At 42.3% G+C, this 13,548-nt stretch overlaps 1 protein-coding gene across 8 annotated transcripts; it reads left to right on the forward strand.

Annotated features, from left to right (window-relative positions):
• The first annotated feature begins 51 nt into the window (after positions 1–51).
• On the forward strand, positions 52–11,091 carry epn3b (epsin 3b). Of its 8 annotated transcripts, none has more exons than XM_052084940.1 (12): positions 52–329; positions 2,763–2,894; positions 2,983–3,141; positions 3,431–3,514; positions 4,358–4,655; positions 4,835–4,956; positions 5,866–5,994; positions 7,774–7,897; positions 8,151–8,291; positions 8,399–8,494; positions 10,205–10,489; positions 10,573–11,091. In XM_052084940.1, the coding sequence occupies exons 1-12, from the start codon at positions 321–323 to the stop codon at positions 10,857–10,859; spliced, it is 1,866 nt and encodes a 621-aa protein (XP_051940900.1). In that variant the 5' UTR covers positions 52–320; the 3' UTR covers positions 10,860–11,091. The 8 variants fall into 8 exon arrangements, with proteins under 8 accessions (XP_051940900.1, XP_051940901.1, XP_051940903.1 ...); XM_052084941.1 differs by having other exon boundaries at positions 10,208–10,489; XM_052084943.1 differs by having other exon boundaries at positions 5,908–5,994.
• Positions 11,092–13,548: the final 2,457 nt, after the last annotated feature.

Below are 13,548 nucleotides of genomic sequence, written 5' to 3' on the forward strand. Positions count from 1 at the left end.
CGCTGACGCTGCACAAAATAAACGCCCCCTTCGCACTCCCCTTACTCCTCCACGCGTGTGTGTTGTTGGTGTGTGTGGGTGAGTGAGATGGCAAGAAGCACGGAGTAAGCTTCAGCACGTCCTATATGCGAATTTTACCACTGCCTGGCCGTCCGGCTTCCTCGCACCAATATCTGGGCGAGAGTGCGATCGTCCTGTTTGGATGCTGAAACTGAGTCTGCGTGATATCGTCGCTGCGTGGTTCACTTGTGGTCACGCGGCAGGGAGGACATCATCTTGGACCTGCAAGGGGGAGAGGCAGTGCGGCTAGGGGATGAGCGATGGGAAAGGTAAACGAAATGAGATTCTATTTGATCTGTGTTCATTTATATTGCAATTCTGTATCTTGGAATCCAGCCACGTATACGTTGCATTGGGGGGCGAGTGGGATGTGACCGTACGTGTGGGGGTGGTGGGTGGGCGGGCGTCAGGAACATGCTCACGCATGATGAAGAGCACTATGGACGCCCTCCCGCGTTACCTGAAACACGGCAGTACAAGAGGCTCTGCCTTCGACAAGCGCCTCCACTGCCGTGCATAGTAGTGACGTGTTGGCATGTGACCAGACCACACCACATCAGTTCCTGGACTCACTGCATCACACGAACTGGGCCGTGGCAAGGAGGTTTGTACGGTCACACGTAAAGGTCATAGGATGAGTTACCAATGAGGTTTGGGGGTTTGTTTTTTGACTTACTTTGGTTTTTGCTGCTATGTTTCATGTAGTAAGATCAGCCTTTCACAAACTTGGGGCATTTTCAGGGTGTCAGTTAAATGCGTAAACTATTGTTTCGACCATAAAGGAGGGAAAACTTGTTGTGAAAGGACAATTGTTTGTTTTGTCGTTTTATTTAATATGTCTGCTCAGTCACCCGCCCGGCCCCCTCTTCGCTCACTGCACTATCTGCGCCTCACCTATCAGCTGTCAATATGACATCCTCGACCCTGTGGATAGGCAGGTCAATAATGTGAGTGTGATTGGTTTGTGCCCCTTTGTAATTGGCTGGCGACCTGTCAAATGCAGTGATGTAAAACCGCACTGCATCATACTGATAGCTATAACAATTTGCTTACCTTATGAGAAAGCAAATAATAAACATCATGATCATCACACTCTATGATGCAATGCAGTTTCAATACAACACTGAAAATGGAAGCATTATTACAAGCGTACGGATATTTGTGTCACTGATGGTGTAGCGATTTACTTGCCTGACTTTTACACAGGCAGCGTAAGTTCAATTCCCACTGAGTGAATGTGACTGAACAGTTGTCTGTCTAATGTGACCTGGGACTGCCTGCTGACAATTCTAGAATGTAGTGTACCTTTCACCTAACGTCAACTGGTGTAGGCTTCAGCTCCCAGCAAGAACAGGATAAGTCTGGATGGATGGATGAAGTCTGCTGTCCTCTGTTGTAGTTCTTGGGGTTGTTAAAGAAATCAAATAAGTTTTTATGTGGCGCTGTGTTCCCAACAACATTCAGTTCTTTGCGAAAACCCAGTGGTAAACAAGTTCCAGAGTAGATCACAATGTGGCCTGTAGAAAAAAAGGCCCATGTTTTTCCCATTTTAAAGGTGTCCTTGAGCAAGGCATCTAATCTAACCCAGTTGGTATTCCGACTGCTGCAAAACCCAAACACTGCTCCGCCTTATCGCTAACTGTGTGAGCACTGTTGACGAGTGTCGTTGGTTACTTGGGCCAATCTTCTGAAATGCATGTAAAATATATGCAGTGTAAACAAGACAGATAGACTTTGATTTACTTTGTTGTGCATATGGTGTACAATGTGTTGAGTACAATTCCTATTAAGAACTATTAGTGATGCCAAAGAGGATTTTTCAGAAAGTTGATCCTTACAGTCACTTTGGTTGTCATGCCCTTCAGTGGTTTCGGTTCATGATTAAACAACGAAACCACTCAGACTGCCCTCCAAAAGGGGATCAACTTAGGTTTGGGAGGTTAAATCGACTCACATCTTCTTCACAGGAGCCCCCCACGATCAGGTCCCTTATGCCCACCTCGAACCATTTTAGTCGAAAATTATGTTGTGCACTGACCTCAATAAGCTATGCTCTGAAGAAGCTTCATCAGACACCTGATTGCCAGTGCTTCTGACCTACTTCCACCAGAGTGTGCACTAAATGTGAGCCACTCGTTCTTACTACCACCAATAATTGCTTGAATCGCTTTATGGGCATAAATTGTCCAATGATGTTCTTAGCATTTTAAACCTATATAGGACTGAATATAAAGCAAAGAAAACATAGCAACGCAGTTAAATAACATACATTTCAGCTTTGTTCCCATGCATTTGACAAAAATCACTGGTAATTTTGCAAGCCCACCTCATGCGAGCTACTGCAGGCACTTTTTTGGGTCATGTTATGCCTCTTTGTTTACGGACGAATTTACGCGTTTGTGCTTAGAGTGATAAGCCTGGTTTGCAACCATTTCATTTTTACTTAAGCTTTATTTCCATGATAATTAGCCACACGAAATCTAATCAATGAGTACATTGCAAACTGTTGTAAATTAAAGTTCCAGTATGCGCAGAAGGCAGGAAACAGATTCAGACAGGCACCATGCAGTATATGTATGTCTTGGCTTTTGTATTTGACATTTGGCTTTCATTTCTTCTTAACAGCTGTATCTAGCATTTCCTGACAGTAGAGGAGCATTCATTGCCCTATTTACTCCTTCAGTCTGTGTTCTCCTTTTCAGCTTCACCTGTTGAAGGCCTGCTCTTCACTTACTATCACTCTGACTCCTCCATCACCTGTCAATATGACAACCTCAGCCCTGCGTAGGCAGGTGAAGAACATAGTGCACAACTACTCTGAAGCGGAGATTAAGGTACTGTGTGGTCTTCGTATATCCGTGATTGATGATGAGGATCAAGAAAAAAAAGTGCAAGTCATTGTTCTTCCCCTGCCGGTGGTAGGTTCGCGAAGCAACCTCAAATGATCCATGGGGCCCATCATCGTCTCTCATGTCAGAAATCGCTGATCTGACCTTCAATGTGGTGGCTTTTGCCGAAGTCATGGGCATGGTGTGGAAGCGCATCAATGACAGCGGCAAGAACTGGAGGCATGTCTACAAGGTGAAAGACAGCTAAGTCGCATGTGTATATAGAACGAACTGCTGTACGGTTTACTAAGAGGTGCTCCTCATATTTTGGTTACCTACATAGAGCTACATGAGGACAGCAAAACACTGTACAACTCTCAAAGTTAATTTATCGGTATCTATGTAAAAGCATAACTTTTGATTTAGTTCTCATATAGGATCCAGTTTATAAAAGGAGTAAGTGAGATTTCCCCCACTAATTATGTGTTTAGCTTCTGCAGCAAATGTGTAACGATATTGAGCGGTGTGTATTTTAACTTCAGTCCCTGACTCTGTTGGACTATCTGCTGAAGACGGGATCGGAGAGAGTGGCTCAACAGTGTCGAGAGAACGCCTTCACGATTCAGGTTCATCAAAGCAGCTACAGAAACAGTTCATGAATATTAGGCTCCAAACGATATTCGATAAACACTCACTTTTACACTGTTGAATCTCCTGATAAAAGTCATATAAACGTAAAGTGAGTGCAGTGTTGACAATATCCATCCATCCATCTATTTTCTGATCCGCTCATCCTCACAAGGGTTGACTGCTGGAGCCAATCTCAGCTGTCTTCGGACAGTATGCAGGGTACACCCTGAACTGGTTGCCAGCCAATCACAGGGCACACGGAGACAAACAACCATCTACGCTCAGATTCACACCTAGGGATAATTTAGAATGTTCCATTAACCTGCCATGCATGTTTTTGGAATGTGGGAGGAAACCCGGAGTAAACCCACGCAGGCACGGCTAGATTGACAATATACAACATGTGCAAAAAGGTAATGGCAAAGCAATACATTGGACAAGTGAAGCAAATGTGTTAAATGTTTTCTTTATGTTTTGAGGCAAAAGTATACATTTTGCAGTGATATGTGGTGAGGTTCATGAGTGATGACTGTTGAGGATATAGAAATATGAACCCCAAATACAAAGTAGAAGATTAGCCTGGAGCTATTTGAATTTTGACCTGAATTCAAACATTTTTTTTCAAAGCTTTCAATTATGCTTCAATGAATTCAACACTGTTCAACAATGTCATAGCAAGAAAAACAAAATATATATATATTTCTCACAAGGTTAAGTTTGTTGTTGTTGATGACCTAAAATCGATCAATAATGCAAATAAAAATCCACATTTTGTAGTTTGAAACATTGTCCAGCATTTTACCCAAATAATCCACAGGAATGTTTTTCTCTTGGTTCAGACGCTTCGTGATTTTCAATATGTTGACCGTGACGGCAGAGACCAAGGGGCCAATGTCCGAGAAAAAGCACGCCAACTGGTGTGCCTTCTACGGGATGAAGACCGTCTTCGACAGGAGAGAACTCAAGCTCTGAAGACCAAAGAGCGAATGGCAGGGGGAGCCGGTGTGGGTGGAGGGGCCATGTACGGAGGAATACCCCCATCCTATCACCCAGGCAGGCGGACCAGCCAGCCCAGTATGGCTGTACTCTATGGGGAAGAGTTAACCCGCTCCAGAGGTTCTCCATCCCCCTTTAACTGTGAGTGTTCCGTTGAGTTTTACGATTGCATCGGGGTCTTGACTGCATTCAGTTAGCATTAGACTGCCTTTGCTGTCCTGACGCTTCCACTATTGCACTTAATGCATTAACCTCACTGAAATACATGTAGGTATGCACACATCCAAAAATATCGCCATTGCATCCTCATTGCTCCTCAGCAGCCTCCTCTTCATCTCCTCGGGGTGCCTCGGAACTGGAACAGGCTCGACCTCAAACCAGCGGGGAAGAGGAACTCCAGCTGCAGCTGGCTTTAGCCATGAGCAGAGAGGAGAATCAGAAGGTAAAAGAGCCAGTATTTTACTTTGTTGGATTAAGTTGGAAAGAAACCATAACAGGTGGCACGGTAGTTGACAGGTTAGCGCATCCACCTCACAGTGCAGAGGTGCAGGGTTCGATTCCAGCTCCGGGCTTCCTGTGTGAAGTTTGTATGTTCTCCTCGTGCCTGCGTGGATTTTCTCTGGGTATTGCGGCTTCCTCCCACGTTCCAAAAACATGCATGGCAGGTTAATGGAACACTCAAAATTGTCCCTAGGTGTGCGTGTGAGCGTGAATTGTTGTTCATCAATGTCTGCTCTGCAATTGGCTGGCAACCACTTGAGATTGTACCCCACCTACTGCACAAAGACAGCTGGGATAGGCTCTGGGATGCCCGCAACCCTTGTGAGGATAAGCGGATTAGAAAATGGATGAATAGAAGCCATAACATATTTTGTTTGTTGTTTGACATAGATATCACTCAGCCTCGCTCGAGGTCTTTGCTCCACTTGTCATTTGTGGTGAACAGCTGCAATGCATCATAGTGGAAGGTGTTTCATAATGTATCTACCGGTAATTGAATTCATGAAATTATGATGCACCGGTGCAAGGTCAAAAAAACGGAGTAATATGATGTGGACTCTTTGATACGGTCCCTGTATTACTCTTTAGTATGTTCAGCTGTACCAAAAAGAATGGGCCGCAGGGACTTTATTTTTGCCACCCAACCAATTTTTGAATGTAAAAAGATTATTGTACTGTGATGTATCATTCTATTCCTTTTACGAACAGGATCTCGGTAGAAAAATGTTTTCCCCTAATCAAAACCCAACAAATCCATTTCATAGCAACAATCGTGAATTTCTATCAGCATATATATGAAAAATAAAATGCCTTCAGTTTACCCAGTTAAGTTCAAGCATCTTTCTCAAAGATCAAGTGCTCACTGATGACGTCAATGATGGCACCCCTGCAGGAGCAGCACTGTCACCAAGGAGACGAGTCTGTCCTGCAGAAGGTCCTGGATGAGAGCAGGAGAGCGAGCCGGTCGGGAACGCAGGTGGTGAGCATGAAAACATTTGTGAATGCTTTCCATGTGGGTGTATGCTCTATGAGTGTGCGTAGGCATAGTTGTTTGCTTGTGCGGTGCCCACTGTGGACTTGTGGGGTAGAGTGTGTCAGTGATATGAGTCAAAACGACATAGATCAGCATAATGAGAGCGAAAGGTGAGAGAGGAGAAAGAGTTGCTGCTGAATGATCACGCCTTTGTCTTGTCTAACCTTGACATTTACCCGCAACACGATCTCCTTATCTGGTGGCACAGAAGCCTCTCTTCCCATTGCCGGTTGACAAGCGAATCAGAGTCGCCTGTTGATATTGGTTTACGTGCATCCTTCCAACATTCAAATGCAAGTGCATACTGTAAATACATTACTGTAGATAATGTTTTAATAGTATGAGTGGAAAATGATCATTGACTTGAAATTGCCATAATACAGTATACCATTTGTATGTTAACTGCACTTTGCGCTGTAGTAATTGATTCTTTTGTTTGAAAGTGGCAGTAAAAATACGGAGAATGAAAAACAGGTCCGGTATATTTGAATCAATGCGTTAGGGAACACTCACATAGAGATTTGAAGCTTGGATACTGTTGCCATGTGCCTTAAAACATCCTGTTGGGGAGAAATGCTGTGCAGTGGAGGTTGTTTGTTTTAACACAGCACTTTCTAAGTCTGTTAATGAGGTGGGTGAGGAATGCGTCAGCTGCAAACGTCATCACACTGCAGAGGCGCTTCTCGAGGGAAAGCCTAATTTGCTCTTTTGACAATCAATTTTTGGGGGCTTCCAACAACAAAATCACCTTACTGTGCTCAGCTGCCTCCCTACCGCAGATGCAGGCCTTTCCATTTGGCTGTTAGCCAGTTGCTACTGAGGATTCAAACTCAGTTCCTCAGAATTGAAATGACTGGCCTCATAAGTCTCGGTCAAAATTATGTCGACAAAAAAAAAATATTGATTTGCATTTGTGATTAACGCAGACAACAGAATCACACATCTATAATTTAACAGTAGCCTGAAACAATCTTGTTCAACAAATGGTGGGTATAAAAAGTCTACCCAATCCTGTTTGAATGTAATTTTCATGTGAAATAAGAAATAAAAACATGTTTTCTCCAAGCGGGGAAGTGCAAAAGAATTTTCAAAAGATTCATTTTGTGATTCTCTTGCTTTATTTTCTGTTCTGGTGCATTATTTTTGCTTTTCTGAGTGTCTTTGAAGTAGTCGTTAATTTACGTTTTTTCGGAGGCGGTCTTCAAATGGCTCTCGAGTCGAACGGCAGTAGAGAAGATGCGTAGTCCATCATCGACGTGTCTGTATTTGCTTCAGTGTGAAACGAATTAATAAAGTGTACGTTTTCAAAATAAAACCACACGACAGCTCTCTTTGTTTCTGAGCTGCAACAAGTACGAGTACGTTTAGAATTAGCCAATTACATTCCACCACTTAAAATGTCTGATACTAACCACAAATGAAGTTCAAATGTTCAAGTAGGCTTTTTCCTGCCTTTATTTTCCTTTCTTGAAGAACAAAGGTTTTGGAACTGTTCATAATTTCTTCCACTTTTCCCAAGGCCCCATTTCCAGCTAAAGAAAAACAGCCCCCCAAGCATAACAATGTTATGACAGTATGTTGTTCTTTTGATGATGAGGACGGTTGTACTTTTGCAGACACTTTTGAAATTATAGTCAAAAGCCAGGAAAAGCCGATGAGAAAATTTGTTTCTCTATAAATGTTTTGCACAAACCGATATGAAATATGTGGTTATTGTTTCAATAGTCGACCACGCTGGACCTAGTGGATTTCCTTGGCGCATCCTCTGAGAAGCCACCTCCACCTGGTGACCTCTGGGACTCTGCACGGCCTTCCTGTAACATTACTTCTGATCCTTGGGATTCTGTAGGTGAGTGTGCGGCCGTTTTCACACATACAAAAAGTTACCGATTTGTTGCTTTATTGTTGTATATGATAGTTGTTCCATGTACAGCACTTTGTATGCAGCAATGGCTGTTTGAAAGTGCTCAACAGTTTAGTTGAGTTGAGTTGAGTTGAGATACCAAAGTGAGAGGGTAAAGTGATGCTGTTTCCAACATCACTTACTCAGTAAGTCTTACTGTATGTGATGCATACAAAACTTAATTCATCCACCTGCACAGCCGTCATAGCCCCCCCAGACCCATCCGCGGATGCCGCTAATCCTTGGGCTGCGTATGCCGACTCACGCCGAGAGCTCTGGGAGGCGGTACCCACCTGCAGCCCTGCAGTTGATCCAACGTGGGATAGGACCTCCGGACACGGTATCATCCAGAATCACTGGTTTATTTGCTTAACCACCTTTTAATTTTGTTCAAATATACAAGGATACCGGTTGTGTTATTTCATCAATGAAATGTGGTTCATATAGGGATTGATGGGACATATCCTGTCAGTGCTTCTGAAGAGGAGAGGCATCAGCAAGAAGTTCCTCAACTGTGTTCTCCTCAGCCAGCTAGCTCGACAGGTAAAACAAGTGACGAGTGAAATCTTGTGCTGTGGGATTTGGGTATTATACAATTGTTCCTGGTGGGGCTTTCACAATCAAATATTTTTAGAGTTGATTATCCTCCTGACTGTTGCAAGTAATTGGTTTATAATTGTTGGCGCTTTCTTTTAGACCTCTGTTGAACTGTAGTCATTTAGGGACACCGTGATAGACATAAGTCTGTCAGCTGCATAGCCATGATAGTCACCATGCAAGATATGCAGATCTTGACCCAAGCAATGGTAGCACATACAGGCTGAACAAAAGTTGTCCAAGAACTGATCCTTCAGGGACCCCATACATTTTGTCATGGCCCTTCAATTAGGTTAAAAATTTCCATTGGTCACAAAATAGCGCCTTTCTTCCACGTAGGACCTGAAACATTTGAGGGCTGTTCCATTTACGGGAGTCATCAATTCATCATTATTCATTTACAAATGTATGTTAACTAAAATACATAATTACTCCTTCACTGTGTTTCCTTTTTTATTTTTTTTTATTGATTTATTTTTAGCGGAAGCTCCTTTCGGGGGGTAAGGAGACTGCCCTAACTGAGGTGACCAATTGATTATTTGCTGCAATTTAGCACTAATTTTACAATAGTTAGGAGAAAAGTCAGTTGGTATTGAGATAAGACAGTGCTGAAGCATTTTCGCTATGTTTTTTTTTTCTTTCAGTCTATCAAATTCACACACGGGAATTGAATTATTTTTATGATTTTGCTGATTGGTGTTTATATTCAACTTGATGGAATGTATTTCTTATATTATGATGCAAGCAAGCTACATCCTAGATTCCTACATTTCGATTCGAAAGCCTTTTTTTTATCAAAATGCACCTTGATAGTGTTTTAGGTAGGCTCAAGGTCATCTTAGTTTTTACAGGAGCCACACCATTCAAGGCACTTGAACTTCTCCCACTTCTCCCAACTTATTCAAAAGTTCATCATCTGTCTCTGCATTCACAGTTGGTGACAAAGCCATGACTCATTTAGCTACTTTAAAAAAAATAGAAACAGTGACTGCCTGAACGTTTTGAAATACATTGTTTGTAATTCACACCGAAATGATCTGGGATAACTTACCGGTAGTCGTGTAGGTCAACAGATAAGATGTCAACAGCTGTAGAGATAACTAGGTCAAGAATACAACCTTGGGAGTGTGTCTGACTTTTCACACTTTTTCCAGCACAGCATAGAGGTCTTTGCTATTAGTTTTTCCATGTTATTGTCAACATGAATGTTGGTTTCCTGTTATAACCAAAAAGTCTTAGTCGGTACTGATTGCAGTTCTTCCTCCATAATTTAAAAATATAAACATGGAGGTCTATACATTATTATAAAAATAACATTTGGATCACCTTTCAAAAAAAAAAAGTGGGCAGAGTTAGTTTGAGTCTCACTCAGACAATTACTACCTCATTTCTATGTTGAAAACCATGTTGATTGTTTATGTAATATAATTTATTGAGAATTGAAGTCTTGGGGAATTTGGGGGTTTTGTTAACTGTAACCGTAAAAAAAATAAAAAATAAATATGTTCAATGTGTTTAGCAGATGATATACCAAGAGTATAAATTCACTTTTTGGATTGAACTACTGAATTAACTTTCCCATGACATTCTATTTTAGAATGGACACACGTGTCCCATTTTTATCTTCTGTTGCTCTTCCACAATGACTATCGTCAGCAGATTTTGAGCTACGTGGGTCTGCGGATATATTCTGTGGAGCAACTTCAAGCACTGATCCCTTCAGGAATGAAGCTCGGGTCAAACCCCAGCTCAACGGACGAGACTCGGACAGTCCAGAGATGTTTGATCTGTCACGACTCGCGCCCCCTGTTAGCACTACGACGCGTGTGTGTCAGACCCCTGAGGCCTTCCTTGGACCTACGGGGGCTTCGTTGGTCAATTTGGATGCACTGATAGCTCCTACTCCGCCAAGCAAGGCGCGCAACAACCCATTCCTCTCAGGTAACAGCTTTGATATCACTTATGAGGAAAGCATTCACAATCCAAGTTTTAGGTTTCTAACCAGCAAATGGCCCCACCCACAGGTCTGAGCGTGCCATCTTCCACCAACCCCTTCCACTGTGACCAGCGTCGCCTTACCCTCAATCAAATGCGTCCATCTTCGACATCTCCGCTGCCCTCGCACATGCTCTCCTACAGTCCGTCACTTCCACTCCCTCTCCATCACAGGGGGGCAGCCCTTCCCTCCTCGCACACCCAGCCTCCCACCAAACTTATGGAACTTCCCTCTAACCTCCCCCAACCCCTGCTCCCCATCTCTCCTCGCCCGAGACCCCAAGCACAGACGCACAGCCACAATCCATTCCTCTGAGACTTCATTTGCCCTTCTTATTGACACACTAGTCTAGACGACAACATGAGCCTGAATCAGAGTCAAGATTCTGTTCAATATCAGCATATTCACATGTGAAACGGATCAAACGTGGACATGACATGGACATGTGAAACGTATTTGTGTCTGTCCTCAGACACATCAGCTGCTACATGTAACCGAACCTGAAGCCCCGAGAGCACTGCAAATTAAAGACAAATGAGAAGCCTGATGAGGGGAATATTTATTGCCAGAGCGTTGTGTTAAACATTAATACCAGATGAACCGAAGTGTGGCGCAGATAACGGTAATATTGTTGCAGCAATTATGCTATGCTTGCAATAACAAACCTCCATTGAGAAATTGCTCACTAAATTAATAGAATGTGTCCTATTTTTGCCATGTACATTAGAAATTGCTGCCTTCTAAGAGTGAAGCAAATTTCAAGCGTCATTTTCTGAAAGCATGCTTTTCAAAATAAGAACGAATGAACGAAAACTTGACGGGAAGGCAGAACAGCCATTTTAAAGGGGACTTATTCAAAGGATCTTTGTTTTGTTTGTGTATAACGAAGGTTTATTCATTTAATTCATAATTTGTTAATGTTACTTCTTCTTAGGTCAACATTTTATGTAAAATTTCAATTCGGAAGACAATGCCTGATTAAGAATTAAGTGTGAACGAAGTTAAATGATTTTCATTTAAAAATGAATCCTATCTTCGGAGAATCATCAAAACGTATGAGTGGTGGGGTATTCGTCGTATGACAAACTACTGCTTACATTGTACTTCGGCAAGTTGCAGCTCGTCGCTCTGAAATTGCGATTCACGAGGTGACCGCAAGATGTCAGCGATGCCCGCGTTTACAATTTTCAAGCCTGTGCTGCTTAAGGTGAAGATGAACGAAAACTTCATCAGAGCTATTAATGGAATTGGTGTCTATGGTGAAGAATGTCGAAGTGATACCCTTTGACTGAGAGATGTTTTGCCATTATGGCCACAGAGTAAACATGCAATAAAATATAATATTATTACGATTATAACTCGCAGTCATGTATTAGTTCAAGCCATTTTTATCTACTCAATTGGGCTGGAAATGACACAACAAAGTGAGACTGGAAGTTGTCTTAAATTTAAGGATACGTATATGTACAGTACATGGGTTTCAAATTCAGCTCTCTCCTTGTCTAGAGTTTGCAGTTTTTTCGATTCAACAAAGACTACAAAATAGTCCACAAACATAAATGTGAGTGTGAATGGTTGGTTGTTTGCAAGTGCCCTGTGAATGGCTGGTGACCAGTTCAAGATTTACCGACTCATGCTAGCATGTCCACTGGGACAGCTGCAACTCGCTTGCTACCCCCACGAGGACAAGCAGCATAGGAAATGGGCATAATAAATGTAACACAAACTATGATTCCAGGACACTTTAGCATCAATTTACGCATCTTATTGTACATTAACCTTGAAAGTAAAAAATGGCAGCTCAGTCCAGTCGCTTAGTTTTAAATGACATTCACAGTAAATTGGGTTGCAATGTTATTTAGCCCTGCACAGGAATAAGGCCAGGAAACATCAAAAGCAGCCTGATGGCCTCCCCTTTTCACATCATAAGGTTCTTTTTAAGACTTCATCAACAGTTAGTATAGAAAGTTGTTTTTTTATATTCTGATAGAACTTACGCTAGGGTAATTCATTCACCAATGTCAACTTGCTAATAATATAATAACTCCTGTCTGAATGTGATGTTGCACAATACTCACTCCAGTATAAATCGGACATACTCTGCTGGGGTTACAAGTACACATTCCTTTTTTCTCAAATCTGGTTCTTATCGAGAAAAAAAAATCAGATGTAGACCTCAACAGCTGCAGCCTCAACCTTCAGATATTCCTGGTTGAACTGCATGCAAATGTTCTGAACATATTGTTTTGTTTAACGCAAAGAGTGAAGTGAACAGACAGCCAGGAATGGTTGTGAGAATACTTGCAAGAGCTGATTCCAAATATTGTGAAATCATTACGCACGTCAGTGAGCTGTCAAAGTACCACAACCATAATTGAATCAGGACCCAAAACAGAACTCTTGAGACTAAAATACAGTTGATATTGTGCTGAATACATCAGTGTAGTAGTTCTTATTCCATTTGTGTCTGCTTCTGTCCATCTCCATTAGTTCAAATTAGACACCTGGTTCGCTTCTCTTGTTGAGGGCCAAATTCAAATGCTTTGTCTGGAGTCTCCCGATGTTTTGAAGGCCAAGCTATAGTCCAACCGAGCCAAAAGTTCTCATGATTACACTTCTCATGCATTGAAGCATGACAGGATCTTTCCTAAATTTGGCTTCAGTCTTTTGTCCCCTGGAGCTGTTGCTCCTGGCCCGCAATAAGATAACCCATCAAGTTTAGAGACGCATTCGGCTTAAAGATCAGTGTGATCAATGTGGAAACAATTAGTCTGTGCACAGACTAATGCAATACGCTACATGTATGGGCTTCTTTAGTCAAGTCCACTTCAAAACTATATCCTGTCTTAAGTGGTGCCCTGATTGGGGTGGATTGAATGTCTGTGCACATGTGGAGTAAAATGTTAATGGAACACATACGGGGCCGCAATGAGGGTACACAGTATGTTTCTAAAATGAATGTAGGCTGCTGTGTTCTGTGGCGCATTCTTGCTGCCCCAAGAAT

The sequence above is a fragment of the Hippocampus zosterae genome, chromosome 13 (assembly GCF_025434085.1).
Source record: "Hippocampus zosterae strain Florida chromosome 13, ASM2543408v3, whole genome shotgun sequence".
Lineage (NCBI taxonomy): Eukaryota > Metazoa > Chordata > Actinopteri > Syngnathiformes > Syngnathidae > Hippocampus > Hippocampus zosterae.